The following is a 22,385-nucleotide window of genomic DNA, read 5'->3' on the forward strand; positions in this document are numbered from 1 at the left end:
TGGCCCAAGCCTATTGTGACCATGGGGCTGCTCTGTCCTGTGTGTGTGTGTGTGTGTGTGTGTGTGTGTGTGTGTGTGTGTGTGTGTGTGTGTGTGTGTGTGTGTGTGTGTGTGTGTGTGTGTGTGTGTGTGTGTGTGTGTGTGTGTGTGTGTGTGTGGCCTGGAGGCTGTCTCTGGAGCAGTGGAGCAAGGGCCCTGGGGGAAGGGAGGGACAGATGGGACGAACACATGCCCCGCCTCCCTCTCTCCCTGGCTCTGCCTAATCTGCCAGGGTAAAGCGGAGCAGGGGGAGGAGGGGTTGAGGGCATTCTTCATCACCACCTCTCTCTCCAACTCTTCTGACAGCGCCCGACACAGAAGCAAAAAGAGAGCACACAGGATATGAGTAAAATAAATCCCCGGACACTTTCTATCACCCCGAAGTTGGATTGAGGTTGAGGCCGAGATTTAGCAAGGTTGGTTGGATGTGTCTTTGTGTTACATGTGATCCAGGATATAGCAGAGAAGAACTCAGGAAGAACTACCCTGTTGACCCGTTGGAAGTTGGATTGCACAACAACAAGTAGCGCTTTTGTTTTATAACGCCGGTACTTATTTTGGGAAAACAATTTGTACTGTTTTAGATGTTAGAGGATCGTTTTCTGGGGACTTTTAGGATGTCATCCTCACAGGGTCTGTGATCTAACACCCAAAGCTGTCAGTTTTGGAGGGTTTTGAACGGATGACAGCCCAGGAGATGCACCAGAGTGGCATCTACAGCTACTTCCTCAACATGTTTGCCTACCAGGTGAGACAGAGTCCTGAATGACAGAGAGTTGGCGGGAGGGAAAGAGAGAACATATAAGAGCAATTATAATTGTTGTGTTAACATAGTTATATTAGTTGTTGTGTTAAATCATAGTTATATTAGTTGTTGTGTTAAAACATAGTTATATTAGTTGTTGTGTTAAATCATAGTTATATTAGTTGTTGTGTTTGTAATGTAGTTGTTGTTGTGTTTTAAAACATAGTTATATTATGTTAGTTATATTAGTTGTTGTGTTAAAACATAGTTATATTAGTTGTTGTGTTAACATAGTTATATTAGTTGTTGTGTTAAAACATAGTTATATTAGTTGTTGTGTTATAACATAGTTATATTAGTTGTTGTGTTAAAACATAGTTATATTAGTTGTTGTGTTAAAACAGTTATATTAGTTGTTGTGTTATAACATAGTTATATTAGTTGTTGTGTTATAACATAGTTATATTAGTTGTTGTGTTAAAACATAGTTGTTGTGTTATATTAGTTGTTGTGTTAAAACATAGTTATATTAGTTGTTGTGTGTTAATTAGTTGTTGTGTTAAACATAGTTATATTAGTTGTTAGTTATATTAGTTGTTGTGTTATAACATAGTTATATTATAGTTATAACATAGTTATATTAGTTGTTGTGTTATAACATAGTTATATTAGTTGTTGTGTTAAAACATAGTTATATTAGTTGTTGTGTTAAAACATAGTTGTTGTGTTATAGTTATATTAGTTGTTGTGTTAAAACATAGTTATATTAGTGTGTTTGTTATATTAGTTGTTGTGTTAAAACATAGTTAATTAGTTGTTGTGTTAAAACATAGTTATAGTTATATTAGTTGTAGTTGTGTTATATTAGTTGTTGTGTTAAAACAGTTATATTAGTTGTTGTGTTAAAACATAGTTATATTAGTTGTTGTGTTAAAACATAGTTATATGTAGTTGTTGTTAGTTGTTGTGTTAAAACATAGTTGTTGTGTTAAAACATAACTATATTAGTTGTTGTGTTAAAACATAGTTATATTAGTTGTTGTGTTAAAACATAGTTATATTAGTTGTTGTGTTAAAACATAGTTATATTAGTTGTTGTGTTAAAACATAGTTGTTGTGTTATATTAGTTGTTGTGTTAAAACATAACTATATTAGTTAGTTGTTGTGTTAAAACATAGTTATATTAGTTGTTGTGTTAAAACATAGTTAATGTAGTTGTTGTGTTAAAACATAGTTAAACATAGTTAATGTAGTTGTTGTGTTTAGTTAAAACATAATAACATATAGTAATATTAGTTGTTGTGTTAAAACATATATGTAGTTGTTGTGTTAAAACATAGTAGTTGTTGTGTTAAAACATAGTAATGTAGTTGTTGTGTTAAAACATAGTTATATTAGTTGTTGTGTTAAAACATAGTTATATTAGTTGTTGTGTTAAAACATAGTTATATTAGTTGTTGTGTTAAAACATAGTTATATTAGTTGTTGTGTTAAAACATAGTTATATTAGTTGTTGTGTTATAACATAGTTATATAGTTGTTGTGTTAAAACATAGTTATATTAGTTGTTGTGTTAAAACATAGTTATATTAGTTGTTGTGTTAAAACATAGTTATATTAGTTGTTGTGTTAAAAGTTATATTAGTTGTTGTGTTAAAACATAGTTATATTAGTTGTTGTGTTAAAACATATCTTATATTATGACTATTGTTGTGTACCTAACTGGCCTGTTGTTAGTTGTTATCAGATCCAGAACTAGTAGATGTAGTTGTGTTAAACAATGCAGCAGGTGTTCTATGTTGTGTTAGAGATCAATACAGTTGTTGTACAGTAGTCTATAGTTGTTGTGTTAAAACATAGTAATTTTATTTTGCCCCATATTCTCCACCCCCTACGCTTGTTATACCTGAGGCTGTGTCCTGTATTCATTTTAGGTTATTGTGTTAAAACATAGTTATATTAGTTGTTGTGTTAAAACATAACTATATTAGTTGTTGTGTTAAAACATAGTAATGTAGTTTGAACCAGCTTTCTGTTGTGTTAATAACATTTGTTATACAATAATGTAGGTTGTATTGTTAAAACATAGTAATGTAGTCATGGTGTTAAAACATAGTAAATAGTTGTGGTGTTAAAACATAGTAATGTAGTTGTGGTGTTAAAACATAGTAATGTAGTTGTGGTTTAAAACATAGTAATGTAGTTGTGGTGTTAAAACATAGTAATGTAGTTGTGGTGTTAAAACATAGTATGTAGTTGTTGTGTTAAAGATTAACTAATTAGTTGTTGTGTTAAAACATAACTTTAATACATAATAGTTGATGTGATAAAACACATCTTCACTTTCTCATGACTATTGTTTTGTACCTAACTGGCCTGTTGTTAATACGTATCAGATCCAGAACTAGCAGATGTCAGTATCTGTTACAATGCAGCAGGTGTTCTATGTTGGATAGAGATCAAACACCCATTGTACAGTAGTCTATACTGTGTCTCGTTTTATTTTGCCATCCAGTAACCCCATTCTCCACCCCCTACGCTTGAAACCTGAGGCTGTGTCCTGTATTCATTTTAGGTCTATTGGACTCTGAAGTGTTATTAGCAAGATATACATTTGTTACAACAATGCAGGTTAATCTCATATGAAAAATGAGCTGTTGTCCCACAAATCCAACATGACCTAGCCACTCTACAGTTTACTCACCTGGTGAACCAGATTTCTGTTGTAGATTGAGAGATTAGAGCAATTAGAGAGATACAGATAGATCGATCGAAAGATAGGATAGCTTTCATCTACAGTTCTGGATGTTTATTAAAACACAGCCTATGCTTGTGTTTATACTCTCCTCCCTCATCCAGTAACCCCCACCCCCAGTAAAATCCCAGATAACAACGACTTAAAACAGGACAAGCAGTTCAACACAGTGTATTACAATACAATGCTGTTTGTCTATAAATTGGTTTGACTCAGGCGGATCAGATATTCTGTGTGTTTGGACCAAATTCAACCAAATGTAACACAACAACAATCACCTGTAACACGCAACAACCACCTGTAACACCTGTAACAACAACCACCTGTAACACGCAACAACCACCTGTAACACGCAACAACCACCTGTAACACGCAACGACCACCTGTAACACACTAACAACCACCTGTAACATGTAACACACAACAACCACCTGCCCAAAACCCTCATATCGAGGTGAAGCTCCTCTGAGAATAGTTCACTAAGGTCATTCACTGTTTAAAAGGTGTCCCCTCATATAAACAAATATTACTTGGTTATTGAGAGCGTCATGTTTTCTCTGTGGTACTACAATGAATTAGATGTTGGTGAATTTGTAAGTAGTTATGTGCACCTTCGGTGAGTTATGGAAAGAATTTCCTCGAGGGATAGTCAATGTCATTCAGTCATGCATTTATTCACTCACTCACTCACTCACTCACTCACTCACTCACTCACTCACTCACACTCACTCACTCACTCGTCACCTCTCTCCTCCTTCAGTTATGTAGCTTTCTGTCTAGCACTAAGGCTATGTTCAGTTGTCTTCTGATTCACAAACATGTTGACTCCACTCCATCCTAAAATATACTAAACACCCCTCTCCTTTCCATCATTCAAATATGTTGACGTTGGAGTGGTTGATGATGACCAAGGATTTGATCCAATTGGTTAAATGCAGTATAATCCCTTTATTGTTGAATTTACACATCTCCTCATGTAACGGATGTGAAACGGCTAGCTTAGTTAGCGGTGCGCGCTAAATAGCGTTTCAATCGGGGACGTCACTTGCTCTGAGACCTTGAAGTAGGAGTGCCGCGGCTTTTGTGGAACGATGGGTAAGGATGCTTCGAGGGTGACTGTTGTTGATGTGTGCAGAAGGTCCCTGGTTCGCGCCGGGTATGGGCATAGTAATGTAGTTGTAGTTGTGGTAGTTGAGGGGACGGTTTAACATTATACTGTAACATTGATGCTGTTGACCCGGATCACTGGTTGCTGCGGAAAAGGAGGAAGGTCAAAAGGGGGGTGAGTGTAACTGATGTGAAACGGCTAGCTTAGTTAGCGGTGCGCGCTAAATAGCGTTTCAATCGGTGACGTCACTTCCTCTGAGACCTTGAAGTAGTAGTTCCGCGGCTTTTGTGTAAAGATGCTTCGTGGGTGACTGTTGTTGATGTGTGCAGAGGATCCCTGGTTCGCGCCCAGGTATGGGCGAGGGGATGGTTTAAAATTATACTGTTACACTCACAGATATTGAGCATCTCTCTCTTCACCTCCTCCCAGTTACAGCTCATATATCATTTATATTGAAAATCCCTCTCTCCGCCTCCCGCAGATATATTGAGCATCTCTCTCATCTCCTAGGATATATTGAGCATTGTCACTATATTGTTGAGCTGACTCCTCACTTGGTCTGCTCCCCAGATAGGTTTCTTCCTCTCTCCAGGTAGGTACCCTCCTCTCCCCCTCCCCTCTCTCATTTTCTCTCCTCCTCTCCTCTCAGATATATATGTGAACATATCTCTCTCCTCTCCCCCTCCCCTCCCCTCTCTCATCTTCTCTCCTCTCTCTTCCTCTCCTCTCTCCTCTCAGATATATATGTGAACATCTTATCTCCCCTCCTTCCTCCCCCCTCTCTCATCTTCCTCCCTCTCTCATCTTCCTTCTTCTCCTCTCCCCTCTCAGATATATATGTGAACATATCTCTCTCCTCTCCACAGATATGTTGCTGCTGTGGCCCGGCCCCGTGTTCACTGTGCTGCTCCTTCTGCCCCCCGGTGAAGTCATCGTCCAGCACGAGGATCATGTACACACTCTTCCACATCATGGCCTGCGCCGTCTCCTGTCTCATGCTCTCACGCACTGTCTCCGAGGCTGTCCGGGACAATGTGAGTGTCTGATGTCATGTCCTCCTTTGGGGATCAAAGTTCCATCATGTCTGAGCACTTTGTTTGCTCTGAGGTGCTATCCATCCCGCAGCTTATGTGTGCCATCCCACGTCTTATGTGTGCCATCCCGCGTCTTATGTGTGCCATCCCGCGTCTTATGTGTGCCAAACCGCGTCTTATGTGTGCCATCCCACGTCTTATGTGTGCCATCCCACGTCTTATGTGTGCCATCCCACGTCTTATGTGTGCCATCCCGCGTCTTATGTGTGCCATCCCGCGTCTTATGTGTGCCAGTAGGGATGGTGTGGTCAGGGTGATGAGCTGTGTTGCTTTTACGCCAAACATAACGTTTTGCATTGTTGCCAAAAAGTTCAATTTTGGTTTCATCTGACCAGAGCACCTTCTTCCACATGTTTGGTGTGTCTCCCAGGTGGCTTGTGGCAAACTTTAAACAACACTTTTTATGGATATCTTTAAGAAAGGGCTTTCTTCTTGCCACTCTTCCATAAAGGCCAGATTTGTGCAATATACGACTGATTGTTGTCCTATGGACAGAGTCTCCCACCTCAGCTGTAGATCTCTGCAGTTCATCCAGAGTGATCATGGGCCTCTTGGCTGCATCTCTGATCAGTCTTCTCCTTGTATGAGCTGAATGTTTAGAAGGACGGCCAGGTCTTGGTAGATTTGCAGTGGTCTGATACTCCTTCCATTTCAATATCATCGCTTGCACAGTGCTCCTTGGGATGTTTAAAGCTTGGGAAATCTTTTTGTATCCAAATCCGGCTTTAAACTTCTTCACAACAGTATCTCGGACCTGCCTGGTGTGTTCCTTGTTCTTCATGATGCTCTCTGCGCTTTTAACGGACCTCTGAGACTATCACAGTGCAGGTGCATTTATACGGAGACTTGATTACACACAGGTGGATTGTATTTATCATCATTAGTCATTTAGGTCAACATTGGATCATTCAGAGATCCTCACTGAACTTCTGGAGAGAGTTTGCTGCACTGAAAGTAAAGGGGCTGAATAATTTTGCACGCCCAATTTTTCAGTTTTTGATTTGTTAAAAACGTTTGAAATATCCAATAAATGCCGTTCCACTTCATGATTGTGTCCCACTTGTTGTTGATTCTTCACAAAAAATACAGTTTTATATATTTATGTTTGAAGCCTGAAATGTGGCAAAAGGTCGCAAAGTTCAAGGGGGGCGAATACTTTCGCAAGGCACTGTATTTGTTGTCAGTGTTTTGGCATCAAACTGGTGGCTGTTGTGAAAAAAGTAAACAGTTGGAAGAGTTGCAGAGTTAATTACAAATAATGCCATTGTTGGTTAGATGCTTTTCCCATTAATGTAGGCTATTTTCTCTTGAACCGTATGTTCTATCCACTAGAAACTCATGAACAATATGGACACAGATGTATAAAAAAACTATATATGAATACATTTTGTAAAAGTTATTCAAGTATAAATTACCAAAATTACGATAGATTGCCATAGATTACTAGTGCTTTTGACCAGGGCCCATGGTAGTGCACTATGTAGGGAATAGAGTGCCATTTGGGATGCGTACCTACTCTCTCCCTGTCACTTTGTGTGGTGTAAATCCACTCATAATGTGTGCCAATGAGAATACTGGTTCTGTTTGTTGTGTCATGTCACATTCAATAACTGTCTGATTAATCGCTATGCTAAGGATACATGCAGTAGGCTGCAGGATCATTTTAGTACACTATTTTCCTCCCAAAGACAGACAGAGAAAGGCCTGGAGGCTTCCACTAGCTAACCTCTAGGTTACACACACATACTGTACATGCATGTACACACACACACACACACACACACACACACACACACACACACACACACACACACACACACACACACACACACACACACACACACACACACACACACACACACACACACACACACACACACCATAACAGAGTATGTTTGTGTGTTTCAGGTGCCTTTCTTCAACATGGTGTGTGACCAGGCCCATGGCGGAGGGCACTGTGAGATGCTGGTTGGCTACTCAGCTGTCTACAGGGTCTGCTTCGGCACGGCCTGCTTCTACCTGATGATGGCGCTGTTCCTAATCGATGTCAAGTCCAGCCAGGACTTCAGAGCGCTCATCCACAATGGGTCAGCAGTAGCCCTGAAGATTAATTTATATTGGGGAGACACAGGAGAACTACCATGACATATATGTGAATGAAAGTTTGCGTTCTACATGTAATACCCCTTTAAGGTGTTTTGTGCTAATACATCGTGTAACACCCCTCCCACTAGTACAGTACTAACGTCAATATCAACACGTCTATTTGAGGCTACGTGGGCCTATTCCTCACCTGCCTGACCAATGCACCAGTGTCCTTTTTTAACCAGCTTGTGATACTGTCCACTGCTGTGCTGTTGATTAGAGCAGTGACACGCTCTAGGGTGGTTGATTAGAGCAGTGTACGCTCTAGGGGGGATGATTAGAGCAGTGACACGCTTTAGGGGGGTTGATTAGAGCAGTGACACGCTCTAGGGGGTTTATTAGAGCAGTGACACGCTCTAGGGGGGTTAATTAGAGCAGTGACGCGCTCTATGGGGGTTAATTAGAGCAGTGACGGGCTCTAGGTGGGTTGAATAGAGCAGTGACGGGCTCTAAGGGGGTTAATTAGAGCGGTGACGGGATTAGAGCTGTAGGGGGGTTAATTAGAGTGACGCGCTCTAGGGGGGTAAATTAGAGGTTCTAGGGGGGAATTAGAGCAGTGACGGCTCTAGGGGGGGGGTTAATTAGAGCAGTGACGCGCTCTAGGTAGGTTGAATAGAGCAGTGACGGGCTCTAGGGGGGTTAGAATTAGAGCTAGGGGGTTAATTAGAGCAGCTCTAGGTGGGTTGAATAGAGCAGTGACGCGCTCTAGGGGGGGTTAGTGATGGGCTTGAATAGAGCAGTGACGCGCTCTAGGGGGGTTGAATTAGAGCAGTGATGCGCTCTAGGTAGGGGGGTTGAATTAGAGCAGTGACGGGCTCTAGGTAGGTTGAATAGAGCAGTGACGGGCTCTAGGGGGGTTAATTAGAGCAGTGAGGCTCTAGGTTGGTTAATTAGAGCAGTGACAGTGCGCTCTAGGGGGGTTAATTAGAGCAGTGACACGCTCTAGGGGGGAATTGAAGGTGGGTTAGAGCAGTGACACAGTGATGGGCTCTAGGGGGGTTAATTAGAGCAGTGAGTGACGGGCTCTAGGGGGTTAATTAGAGCAGTGATGCGCTCTAGGGGGTTAATAGAGCAGTGACGGGCTCTAGGGGGTTAATTTAGAGCAGGTAGGTTGAATGACACGGGCTCTAGGGGGTTAATTAGAGCAGTGACGCGCTCTAGGGGGGTTAATTAGAGCAGTGACGCGCTCTAGGTAGGTTGAATAGAGCAGTGACACGCTCTAGGGGGTTGACACGCTCTAGGTGGGTTTTAGAGCAGGGCTCTTGTTGGGTTGAATAGAGCAGTGATGGGCTCTAGGGGGTTAATTAGAGCCGCTCTAGGTAGGTTAATAGAGCAGTGACGGGCCATGACGCGCTCTAGGGGGGTTAATTAGAGCAGTGATGCGCTCTAGGGGAGGTTGGGGATGGGAGGGTTACCCTTTGAGAGACGCATGGCCTCTAGCTGGCCCTCTGTGGCATATCTCCCATAAGGCTCTTATTAATGAGAAGCCAGACAGGCGGCCACAGGGCCCTGGAACTTCTGGGCACTTCTCAGTGCGCACTAGGGGCAGAATCCTAACTTGAGATCAGTGTGAGTAACTATTTTTTTCTTACGTTAAGCATTTTTAAAAGTTATATCCCATATGCAACAATAATTGTCATGACATCATTTGTTTTTCCGAAGGTACCCCACCTCCTATTCCATACCACCCTCAACATTCAAGCACATTTTGTATCTCAGGCTTTTGACTTAAATTATGTGTCAGGTTTTGACCTGTACAGGTTTGAAATACTGTAATCGATCAAGACTATACAAGGTGATTACAGATTCACTTCCCTTAGACCTGCCTACTCAGCTATTCCTCCATTCACTTCCCTTGTGTCATGCAGCTTCTTAACGAAGATGCTCTTCGTCTGCACGTCCTCTGTATGTAGGGCAGTATATATTGTAGGTGGGTAGTTGTTGTCCCTAGGTGGTTTCAAACAAACATATAAAAAACATGTTATTATGCAAATGTTAGGCATACAACCATATAACTGGTCCTCTCTGGTCCTAATGCAGGTTCTGGTTTCTGAAGTTCATCACCCTGCTTGGGATGTGTACTGCTGCCTTCTTCATCCCTACTGAGTCCTTCCTGCATGGTGAGCAGACTGGACACACAATCAAGATTCCCTCTTAGAATACATTGCTAAACTTTCAACACAGAATTGCCCTAGCTGAAGGCAATAGGTGCAGTTATATTTTAATACCGATAGGGGGCACTGTAGACCTACTCATCATCTCACGAGATTCACTCTGCAGTCAAGCCACCATACATTTCTCTGTGGTTGGATAGTGTTGTGCTAGCAGCAGTAAATCTCATCGTGACACAGTAACTGATTTCAGATCCTACATGTTTTATGGCTGTTCCTCTGCCTCAGAATCTTCTGTGCTGTAAATTCATTATTTAATATATGACGACAGTATGTTATTCTTGATGAGGAACTGTGTTTTGCACATACACATAAGAAAACACTCTCATATACAGTACCAGTCAAATGTTGGACACACCTCCTCATTCAAGGGTTTATATTTTTTTTTAAACTATTTTCTACATTGTACAATAGTGAAGACATCAAAACTATGAAATAACACATATGGAATCATGTAGTAACCAAAAAAAGTGTTAAACAAATCAAAATATATTTTAGATTTTAGATTCTTCAAAGTCGCCAACCTTTGCCTTGATGACAGCTTTGCACACTCTTGGCATTCTCTCAACCAGCTTCATGAAGAATGGTTTACAACAGTATTGAAGGAGTTCCCACATATGCTGAGCACTTGTTGGCTGCTTTTCCTTCACTCTGCAGTTCAACTCATCCCAAACCATCTCAATTGGGTTGCGGTTGGGTGATTGTCAAATAATAGTTCTACTAAGTGCAAACCAGGTGGGATGGCGAATCGCTGCAGAATGCTGTGGTAGCCATGCTGGTTAAGTGTGCCTTGAATTCTTAATAAATCACTGACAGTGTCACCAGCAAAACACCCCAACACCATCACACCTCCTCCTCCATGCTTCATGGTGGGAACCACACATGCAGAGATCATCCGTTCACCTACCCTGTGTCTCACAAAGACACAGCGATTGGAACCAAAAATCTCAAATTTGGACTCATCAGACCAAAGGACATATTGTCACCGGTCTAATGTCCATCCGCTCGTGTTTCTCGGCTCAAGCAAGTCTCTTCTTATTATTGGTGTCCTTTAGTATTGGTTTCTTTGCAGAAATTCGACCACGAAGGCCTGATTCACGCAGTCACCTCTGAACAGTTGATGTTGAGATGTGTCTATTACTTGAACTCTGTGAAGCATTTATTTGGGCTGCAATTTCTGAGGCTGGTAACTCAAATTTACTTATCCTCTGCAGCAGAGGCAACTCTGGGACTTCCTTTCCTGTGGCGGTCCTCATGAGAGCCAGTTTCATCATAGCGCTTGATGGATTTTGCGACTGCACTAGAAGAAACTTTTTTGACCTTCTTGTCTTAAAGTAAGGTTGGACTGTCGTTTCTCTTTGATTATTTGAGCTGTTCTTGCCATAATATGGTATTTTACCAAATAGGGCTATCTTCTGTATACCAACCCTACCTTGTCACAACACAACTGATTGGCTCAAATGCATTAAGAAGGTAAGAAATTCCACTAATTAACTTTTAACAAGGCACATCTGTTCATTGAAATGCACTCCAGGTGACGACATCATGAAGCTGGTTGAGAGAATGCCAAGAGTGTGCAAAGCTGCCATCAAGGCAAAGGGGGTCTACTTCAAATAATCTCAAATAGAGATTATATTTAGATTTTTTAAAACATTTATTTTGTGTTACTACATGATTCCATATGTGTTATTTCATAATTTTAATGTCTTCACTATATTCTACAAAGTAGAAAATAGTAAAAACAAAGAAAAACCCTTGAATGTGTTGTGTCCAAACTTTTGACTGGTACGTATGTGTATATTTAATTTTAAAAGTATACATACATTTGGACTACACTCACATTCAGAATGGGCCTGCATCGAGTGAGTTAGACAGCAAACCTGTTTCTCTCTGTCTGTCTCTCTCTTTCCATTTCTCTCTCTCTCCCAGCCTGGCACTACGTAGGCGTGGTGGGAGGATTTGCCTTCATCCTCATCCAACTCAGTCTCATCACAGCATTTGCCCACACCTGGAACAAGAACTGGTGAGAGGGGAGGGAGAGCAGGGAGAGGTGTGTGTGTGTGTGGGGGGGGGGGGGTTAGTGTGGTGTGTTGGGGATGAGAGGTGATATGGAGTTTGGGCAGTTGTCAGTTGAAGCAGAGGATGTGAGTGTGGATGCTGGGGTCCTTGTGCTGGAGAAGGACAGGCCACATCCTCCAACTATAGAAGCGCAAGTTTGACTGGCTGTTACTTTGTACTGATCTGTTTCAGCTAGGAGCTGCAGTTTGACTGGCTGTTACCTTGTACTGATCTGTTTCAGCAAGGAGCTGCAGTTTGACTGGCTGTTACCTTGTACTGATCTGTTTCAGCTAGGAGCTGCAGTTTGACTGGCTGTTACCTTGTACTGATCTGTTTCAGCTAGGAGCTGCAGTTTGACTGGCTGTTACCTTGTACTGATCTGTTTCAGCAAGGAGCTGCAGTTTGACTGGCTGTTACCTTGTACTGATCTGTTTCAGCTAGGAGCTGCAGTTTGACTGGCTGTTACCTTGTACTGATCTGTTTCAGCTAGGAGCTGCAGTTTGACTGGCTGTTACCTTGTACTGATCTGTTTCAGCTAGGAGCTGCAGTTTGACTGGATGTTACCTTGTACTGATCTGTTTCAGCTAGGAGCTGCAGTTTGACTGGACGTTACCTTGTACTGATCTGTTTCAGCTAGGAGCTGCAGTTTGACTGGACGTTACCTTGTACTGATCTGTTTCAGCAAGGAGCTGCAGTTTGACTGGACGTTACCTTGTACTGATCTGTTTCAGCTAGGAGCTGCAGTTTGACTGGACGTTACCTTGTACTGATCTGTTTCAGCTAGGAGCTGCAGTTTGACTGGACATTACCTTGTACTGATCTGTTTCAGCTAGGAGCTGCAGTTTGACTGGACGCTACCTTGTACTGATCTGTTTCAGCTAGGAGCTGCAGTTTGACTGGACGTTACCTTGTACTGATCTGTTTCAGCGAGGAGCTGCAGTTTGACTGGACGTTACCTTGTACTGATCTGTTTCAGCTAGGAGCTGCAGTTTGACTGGCTGTTACCTTGTACTGATCTGTTTCAGCTAGGAGCTGCAGTTTGACTGGACGTTACCTTGTACTGATCTGTTTCAGCTAGGAGCTGCAGTTTGGCACAAGAGTGCAGCACAATTACATATCCTTTACTGACCTAAACCAGCTGTCCTATCACTGACCTAAACCAGCTGCCCTGTCACTGACCTAAACCAGCTGCCCTGTCACTGACCTAAACCAGCTGCCCTGTCACTGACCTAAACCAGCTGCCCTGTCACTGACCTAAACCAGCTGCCCTGTCAATGACCTAAACCAGCTGTCCTGTCACTGACCTAAACCAGCTGCCCTGTCACTGACCTAAACCAGCTGTCCTGTCACTGACCTAAACCAGCTGCCCTGTCTGTCACTGACCTAAACCAGCTGTCCTATCACTGACCTAAACCAGCTGTCCTGTCACTGACCTAAACCAGCTGTCCTGTCACTGACCTAAACCAGCTGTCCTAACACTGACCTAAACCAGCTGCCCTGTCTGTCACTGACCTAAACCAGCTGTCCTATCACTGACCTAAACCAGCTGTCCTGTCACTGACCTAAACCAGCTGTTCTAACACTGTCCTAAAACCAGCTGCCCTGTCTGTCACTGACCTAAACCAGCTGTCCTGTCACTGACCTAAACCAGCTGCCCTGTCTGTCACTGACCTAAACCAGCTGCCCTGTCTGTCACTGACCTAAACCAGCTGCCCTATCTGTCACTGACCTAAACCAGCTGCTATGTCACTGACCTAAACCAGCTGCCCTGTCAATGACCTAAACCAGCTGTCCTGTCACTGACCTAAACCAGCTGCCCTGTCAATGACCTAAACCAGCTGCTCTGTCACTGACCTAAACCAGCTGCCCTGTCAATGACCTAAACCAGCTGCCCTGTCTGTTGAGTCTGTCTTTCTCAGGGTGTGCAGGTCAGGGATGCTGGGTTTATGAGTGGAAAAATATTGAGTTTCAGAAAAGGGGAATGAAGAGAAAGGAGAAGAGAGGGAAGAGAGGAGAGGGAACAGAGGAGAGGGAATAGAGGAGAGGAGAGGGAACAGAGGAGAGGGGACAGAGGAGAGGAGAGAGGAGAGGGAACAGAGGAGAGGGAACAGAGGAGAGGGAACAGAGGAGAGGGGACAGAGGAGAGGAGAGGGGACAGAGGAGAGGGAATAGAGGAGAGGAGAGGGAACAGAGGAGAGGGAATAGACAAGAGGGAACAGAGGAGAGGAGAGAGGAAAGGGAACAGAGGAGAGGGAATAGAGGAGAGGAGAGGGAACAGAGGAGAGGGAACAGAGGAGAGGAGAGGGAACAGAGGAGAGGAAGAGGAACAGAGGGAGAGGGAACAGAGGAGAGGAGAGGGAACAGAGGAGAGGAGAGGGAACAGAGGAGAGGAGAGGGAACAGAGGAGAGGGAACAGAGGAGAGGGAACAGAGGAGAGGGAATAGAGGAGAGGAGAGGGAACAGAGGAGAGGGAATAGACGAGAGGAGAGGGAACAGAGGAGAGGGGACAGAGGAGAGGAGAGAGGAAAGGGAACAGAGGAGAGGGAATAGAGGAAAGGAGAGGAGAAGAGGGGAGGGAATAGAGGAGAAGAGAGAGGAGAGGGATTAGAGGAAAGGAGAGGAGAAGAGAGGGAAGAGAGGAGAAGAGAGAGGAGAGGGAATAGAGGAAAGGAGGAGAAGAGAGGGAAGAGAGGAGGGAATAGAGGAGAAGAGAGAGGAGAGGGAACAGAGGAGAGGGATTAGAGGAAAGGAGAAGAGAGGAAAGAGAGGAGAGGGAATAGAGGAAAGGAGAGGAGAAGAGAGGGAATAGAGGAGAAGAGAGAGGAGAGGGAACAGAGGAAAGGAGAGGAGAAGAGAGGGAATAGAGGAAAGGAGAGGAGAAGAGAGGGAGGAGAGGAGAGAGGGAATAGAGGAAAGGAGAGGAGAAGAGAGGGAATAGAGGAGAAGAGAGGAGAAGAGAGGAGAGGGAATAGAGAAGAGAGAGGATCTGTCGAATTTCCCATTAGGCAAGGGAGAATCCAGAAATACACACATCACCATCAACCTGAGAGGACAATCCAGAAATACACACATCCAGATGTTATTTCAATTTACCAATGTAATGTTATTTTAAACAACAATTTATTATCCATCAATCTGTCATGAGCTAATTTATGATGGTTATGTGTTTGTATTTAAGTGTTTATTTAATTTTTTATACCTTTATTTAACCAGGAAAGTCAGTTAAGAAAAAATTCTTATTTTCAATGATGGCTTAGGAACAGTGGGTTAACTGCCTGTTCTGGGGCAGAACGACACTTTGTCAGGCCAGGGGTTTGAACTTGCTACCTTGCGGTTACAAGTCCAATGCTCTAACCACTAGGCTACCCTGCCGCCCCTAGTGTCATAAACCTTTCATCAGTCAACTGCACGACTCTACAATTAATATGATGTTATTAGGTTTTATAGTATGTTGGCTGATTGTCAGCACCAGACAAGCATTGGGCACTCAAGTCACCCTGCGTAACTATGACCCTTAACCAAGACCATGGTTTTGATTGAGCAATTGGCTGGAACACTGCTTTGGCTAGTGCGTTGAAATCTGGGGCGGCTTAGACCGCTAGACCACCCTAGGTTACTCAGTTACATATCAATGTGTGTATTTCTGGATTGTCCTCTCAGGTTGATGGTGATGTGTGTATTTCTGGATTGTCCTCTCAGGTTGATGGTGATGTGTGTATTTCTGGATTGTCCTCTCAGGTTGATGGTGATGTGTGTATTTCTGGATTGTCCTCTCAGGTTGATGGTGATGTGTGTATTTCTGGATTGTCCTCTAAGGGGAGAAGGTCCCCGGAAATGGTCTGGAGGAGAGAGGAGGGGATAGGGTGAGCGGGTCAGGTTGATGGTGATGTGTGTATTTCTGGATTGTCCTCTCAGGTTGATGGTGATGTGTGTATTTCTGGATTGTCCTCTCAGGTTGATGGTGATGTGTGTATTTCTGGATTGTCCTCTCAGGTTGATGGTGATGTGTGTATTTCTGGATTGTCCTCTCAGGTTGATGGTGATGTGTGTATTTCTGGATTGTCCTCTCAGGTTGATGGTGATGTGTGTATTTCTGGATTGTCCTCTCAGGTTGATGGTGATGTGTGTATTTCTGGATTGTCCTCTCAGGTTGATGGTGATGTGTGTATTTCTGGATTGTCCTCTCAGGTTGATGGTGATGTGTGTATTTCTGGATTGTCCTTTCTGGTTGATGGTGATGTGTGTATTTCTGGATTGTCCTTTCTGGTTGATGGTGATGTGTGTATTTCTGGATTGTCCTCTCAGGTTGATGGTGATGTGTGTATTTCTGGATTGTCCTCTCAGGTTGATGGTGATGTGTGTATTTCTGGATTGCCAGGAAGTCGAGGGACTGGAGGGAGGCATAGGCTGAGATGAACTCTGTCCTCTCAGGTTGATGGTGATGTGTGTATTTCTGGATTGTCCTCTCAGGTTGATGGTGATGTGTGTATTTCTGGATTGTCCTCTCAGGTTGATGGTGATGTGTGTATTTCTGGATTCTCCCTTCTGGTTGATGGTGATGTGTGTATTTCTGGATTCTCCCTTCTGGTTGATGGTGATGTGTGTATTTCTGGATTGTCCTCTCAGGTTAACAGGGGCGGCAGAGGACAAGCGCTGGTACCTGGCGGTGATGTGTGCCACCCTGTTCTTCTACAGCATCGCCACCATGGCCTTCACCTTCATGTATAAGTACTACACCCACCCCACCGCCTGCCAGTCCAACAAGGTCCTGCTGTGGACTAACCTGACCCTGTGTGGCATCATGTCCTTCATCGCCGTCACGCCCTGTGTACAGCAGAGTGAGCAGTCGCACACATACATACATTCTGGCTCCCTCTCACACACATACAGTGGGGCAAAAAAGTATTTAGTCAGCAACCAATTGCGCACGTTCTCCCACTTAAAAAGATGAGAGAGGCCTGTAATTTTCATCATAGGTACACTTCAACTATGACAGACAAAATGAGAAAAAAAATCCAGAAAATCACATTGTAGGATTTTTAATTAATTTATTTGCAAATTATGGTGGAAAATAAGTATTTGGTCACCTACAAACAAGCAAGATTTCTGGCTCTCACAGACCTGTAACTTCTTCTTTAAGAAGCTCCTCTTACCTGCACTCATTACCTGTATTAATGGCACCTGTTTGAACTTGTTATCAGTATAAAAGACACCTGTCCACAACCTCAAACAGTCACACTGCAAAACTCCACTATGGCCAAGACCAAAGAGCTGTGAAAGGACACCAGAAACAAAATTGTAGACCTGCACCAGGCTGGGAAGACTGAATCTGCAATAGGTAAGCAGCTTGGTTTGAAGAAATCAACTGTGGGAGCAATTATTAGGAAATGGAAGACATACAAGACCAATGATAATCTCCCTCGACCTGGGGCTCCACGCAAGATCTCACCCCGTGGGTTCAAAATGATCACAAGAACGGTGAGCAAAAATCCCAGAACCACACGGGAGGACCTTGTGAATGACCTGCAGAGAGCTGGGACCAAAGTAACAAAGCCTACCATCAGTAACACACTACGCCGCCAGGGACTCAAATCCTGCAGTGCCAGACGTGTCCCCCTGCTTAAGCCAGTACATGTCCAGGCCCATCTGAAGTTAGCTATAACAAAGTATTGAGATAAACTTTTGTTATTGACCAAATACTTATTTTCCACCATAATTTGCAAATAAATTCATTAAAAATCCTACAATGTGATTTTCTGGATTTTTTTTTTTCTCATTTTGTCTGTCATATGATGAAAACTACAGGCCTCTCATCTTTTTAAGTGGGAGAACTTGCACAATTGGTGGCTGACTAAACACTTTTTGCCCCACTGTATATGCTTGTACAAACACACACAAAGATGTGGACACACTAATGCACATGGCATACACACACACACACACACTCCCGTTCTCTCGAATGGATGCACACACGCACGTGAACACACACTCATGGTACTATTTCATCGGGATGTCTTATAGCCCCGTAAAGGGTTAGTACAGACACAAACCCATGGTGTCATCCAGTAAGCGCTTAAAGCTGACAGCAGCCTGGAAGACCACCACCAATGTGAAACAGGCAGTGTGTCTGTCCTCCAGTACTTAGCAGGGAACACTTACTCCATCTCAGGCTGAGCCAACATCCATGTGTGGATGATGCCATATAATCTAACCTGTCATCTCTCCATCATTGTTCAGACATAACTGTGTTAGGGGACCTCTGTCTATACATGCCAGGGTTTTACAAGGATGTTTTTACCATGTATTGAATGTCATGCCGATTTCTCGACCTGGCCTCCCACTTTGTGTATGTGTTTGTCCATTTGTGTGTTCTTAGTTCTCAAGCTCTCCTCTCGCTCTCTGTTTACAGAACAGCCCCGTTCAGGGCTCCTGCAGGCTTCCATCATCAGCTGCTACGTCATGTATCTCACCTTGTCTGCCCTGTCCAGCCGGCCCCCAGAGAAAAGTAGGGCACACTAGCCTTTTCCCTACGGGAAATGGGGCATTGGAATCACTGGAACACACACACACACATACATACATACAGTTGAAGTCAGAAGTTTACATACACCTTAGCCAAATACATTTAAACTCAGTTTTCCCACAATTCCTGACATTTAATCCAAGTAAGATTTCCCCGTCTTAAGTCAGTTAGGATCACCACACTATTTTTAGAATGTGAAATAATGTGAACTTGAATAATAGTAGAGAGTGATTTATTTCAGCTTTTATTTTTTAAATCATATTCCCAATGGGTCAGAAGTTTACATACACTCAATTAGTATTTGGTAGCATTGCCTTTAAATTGTTTAACTTGAGCCAAATGTTTCGGGTAGCCTTCCACAAGCTTTCCACAATAAGTTGGGTGAATTCTGGCCTATTCCTGCTGACAGAGCTGGTGTAACTAAGTCAGGTTTGTAGGCCTCCTTGCTTGCACACGCTTTTTCAGTTCTGCCCACAAATTTTCTATGGGATTGAGATCAGGGCTTTGTGATGGCCACTCCAATACTTTGACTTTGTGGTCCTTAAGCCATTTTGCCACAACTTTGGAAGTATGCTTGGGGTCATTGTCCATTTGGAAGACCCATTTGCGACCAAGCTTCAACTTCCTGACTGATGTCTTGAGATGTTGCTTCAATATATCCACATAATTTTCCTCCTCATGAAGCCATCTATAGTCTCTCCTGCAGCAAAGCACCCCACAAGGTTGGGATGGTGTTCTTCAGCTTGCAAGCATCCCCCTTTTTCCTCCAAACATAACGATGGTAATTATGGCAACAGTTCTATTTTTGTTTCATTAGACCAGAGGACATTTCTCCAAAAAGTACGATCTTTGTCCCCATGTGCAGTTGCAAACCGTAGTCTGGCTTTTTTATGGGGGTTTTGGAGCAGTTTCCTCCAGCATCTTCACAAGGTCCTTTGCTGTTGTTGTGGGATATACAGTGCCTTGCGAAAGTATTCGGCCCCCTTGAACTTTGCGACCTTTTGCCACATTTCAGGCTTCAAACATAAAGATATAAAACTGTATTTTTTTGTGAAGAATCAACAAGTGGGAAACAATCATGAAGTGGAACGACATTTATTGGATATTTCAAACTTTTTTAACAAATAAAAAACTGAAAAATTTGGCGTGCAAAATTATTCAGCCCCTTTACTTTCAGTGCAGCAAACTCTCTCCAGAAGTTCAGTGAGGATCTCTGAATGATCCAATGTTGACCTAAATGACTAATGATGATAAATACAATCCACCTGTGTGTAATCAAGTCTCCGTATAAATGCACCTGCACTATGATAGTCTCAGAGGTCCGTTAAAAGCGCAGAGAGCATCATGAAGAACAAGGAACACACCAGGCAGGTCCGAGATACTGTTGTGAAGAAGTTTAAAGCCGGATTTGGATACAAAAAGATTTCCCAAGCTTTAAACATCCCAAGGAGCACTGTGCAAGCGATAATATGGAAATGGAAGGAGTATCAGACCACTGCAAATCTACCAAGACCTGGCCGTCCCTCTAAACTTTCAGCTCATACAAGGAGAAGACTGATCAGAGATGCAGCCAAGAGGCCCATGATCACTCTGGATGAACTGCAGAGATCTACAGCTGAGGTGGGAGACTCTGTCCATAGGACAACAATCAGTCGTATATTGCACAAATCTGGCCTTTATGGAAGAGTGCCATTTCTTAAAGATATCCATAAAAAGTGTTGTTTAAAGTTTGCCACAAGCCACCTGGGAGACACACCAAACATGTGGAAGAAGGTGCTCTGGTCAGATGAAACCAAAATTGAACTTTTTGGCAACAATGCAAAATGTTATGTTTGGCGTAAAAGCAACACAGCTCATCACCCTGACCACACCATCCCCACTGTCAAACATGGTGGTGGCAGCATCATGGTTTGGGCCTGCTTTTCTTCAGCAGGGACAGGGAAGATGGTTAAAATTGATGGGAAGATGGATGGAGCCAAATACAGGACCATTCTGGAAAAAACCTGATGGAGTCTGCAAAAGACCTGAGACTGGGACGGAGATTTGTCTTCCAACAAGACAATGATCTAAAACATAAAGCAAAATCTACAATGGAATGGTTCAAAAATAAACATATCCAGGTGTTAGAATGGCCAAGTCAAAGTCCAGACCTAAATCCAATCGAGAATCTGTGGAAAGAACTGAAAACTGCTGTTCACAAATGCTCTCCATCCAACCTCACTGAGCTCGAGTTGTTTTGCAAGGAGGAATGTGAAAAAATCTCTAAAAAAAAATCAATGTGCATCAATGTGCAAAACTGGTAGAGACATAGCCCAAGCGACTTACAGCTGTAATTGCAGCAAAAGGTGGCGCTACAAAGTATTAACTTAAGGGGGGTGATTAATTTTGCACGCCCAATTTTTCAGTTTTTGATTTGTTAAAAAAGTTTAAAATAGCCAATAACTGTCGTTCCAATTCATGATTGTGTCCCACTTGTTGTTGATTCTTCACAAAAAATACAGTTTTATATCTTTATGTTTGAAGCCTGAAATGTGGCAAAAGGTCGCAAAGTTCAAGGGGGCCGAATACTTTTGCAAGGCACTGTATTTGTACTTTTTGCACCAAAATACATTCATCTCTAGGAGACAGAACGCGTCTCCTTCCTGGGTGGTATGACGGCTGCGTGGTCCCATGGTGTTTATACTTGCACACTATTGTTTGTACAGATGAACATGGTTCCTTCAGGTGTTTGTAAATTGCTCCAAGGATGAACCAGACTTGTAGATGTCTAAAAAAAAATATGGGAGGTTTTGTCTGATTTCTTTTGATTTTCCCATGTTGTCAAGCAAAAAGGCACTGAGTTTGAAGGTAGGCCTTGAAGTACATCCACAGGTACACCTCCAATTGACTCAAATTATGTCAATTAGCCTATCAGAAGCTTCTAAAGCCATAATTTTCTGGAATTTTCCAAGCACAGTCAACTTTGTGTATGTAAACTTCGGACCCACTAGTGAATTATAAATGAAATAATCTGTCTGTAAACAATTTTGGAAAAATGACTTGTGTCATGTACAAAGTAGATGTCCTAACTGACTTGCCAAAACTAGTTTGTTAACAAGAAATGTGTGGTTGAAAAATGAGTTTTAATAACTCCAACCTAAGTGTATGTAAACTTCCGACTTCAACTGTACTTGCATGGATGCACGTGTGTGAGCAGGCACACACACACACAGGCGCACATCATATCCTGTCCGACCACTCACCACACACACTCACCTGAGTCACTTCTGACATCATGTACACTTCAGTCACCTTTACTGCACCACAAACAACTCAATCACATTGAATCACAGCAATGCCCAAGCACACATTCACTCCAAGACAAGGTCTCTGCACATCACACACACTATGTGCTGCTACATGTTGTTCTTAGTGGAGACAGTATGATGTAGGGAGGTGAATAGGCTTTTTGACATTCCTGATGGATCTAATGACAACATAACACAGTAATGCTGCCTGACAGTATCATTACACACTCTTACACACCTTGTCTTGGTGAACAAGTAGTCCCTGTCCGCCTGTCTTTATCTGTCTGTCTCAGTCAGTCATTTTTTCAATGGAAACTAGTGGCTACAGCATTTATTTATCTTTATTTAACTAGGCAAGTCAGTTAAGAACAAATTCTTATTTTCAATGACGGCCTAGGAACAGTGGGTTAACTGCCTGTTCAGGGGCAGAGCGACAGATTTGTACCTTGTCAGCTGGGG

General features: G+C 42.9%; 1 protein-coding gene across 1 annotated transcript in view; it reads left to right on the plus strand.

Annotated features, from left to right (window-relative positions):
* Window positions 1-308: 308 nt before the first annotated feature.
* The window catches only part of serinc4 (serine incorporator 4), a 37,792-nt gene continuing 15,715 nt past the window's right edge, over window positions 309-22,385 (plus strand). Inside the window, exons 1-7 of the mRNA XM_064989591.1 lie at window positions 309-787; window positions 5,515-5,682; window positions 7,651-7,829; window positions 9,928-10,007; window positions 11,988-12,081; window positions 16,743-16,954; window positions 18,526-18,621. Of these exons, the coding sequence (XP_064845663.1) occupies window positions 722-787; window positions 5,515-5,682; window positions 7,651-7,829; window positions 9,928-10,007; window positions 11,988-12,081; window positions 16,743-16,954; window positions 18,526-18,621 (895 nt within the window). The 5' untranslated portion in view covers window positions 309-721. The remainder of the gene's footprint in view (window positions 788-5,514; window positions 5,683-7,650; window positions 7,830-9,927; window positions 10,008-11,987; window positions 12,082-16,742; window positions 16,955-18,525; window positions 18,622-22,385) is intronic.

The sequence above is a fragment of the Oncorhynchus masou genome, chromosome 2 (assembly GCF_036934945.1).
Source record: "Oncorhynchus masou masou isolate Uvic2021 chromosome 2, UVic_Omas_1.1, whole genome shotgun sequence".
Lineage (NCBI taxonomy): Eukaryota > Metazoa > Chordata > Actinopteri > Salmoniformes > Salmonidae > Oncorhynchus > Oncorhynchus masou.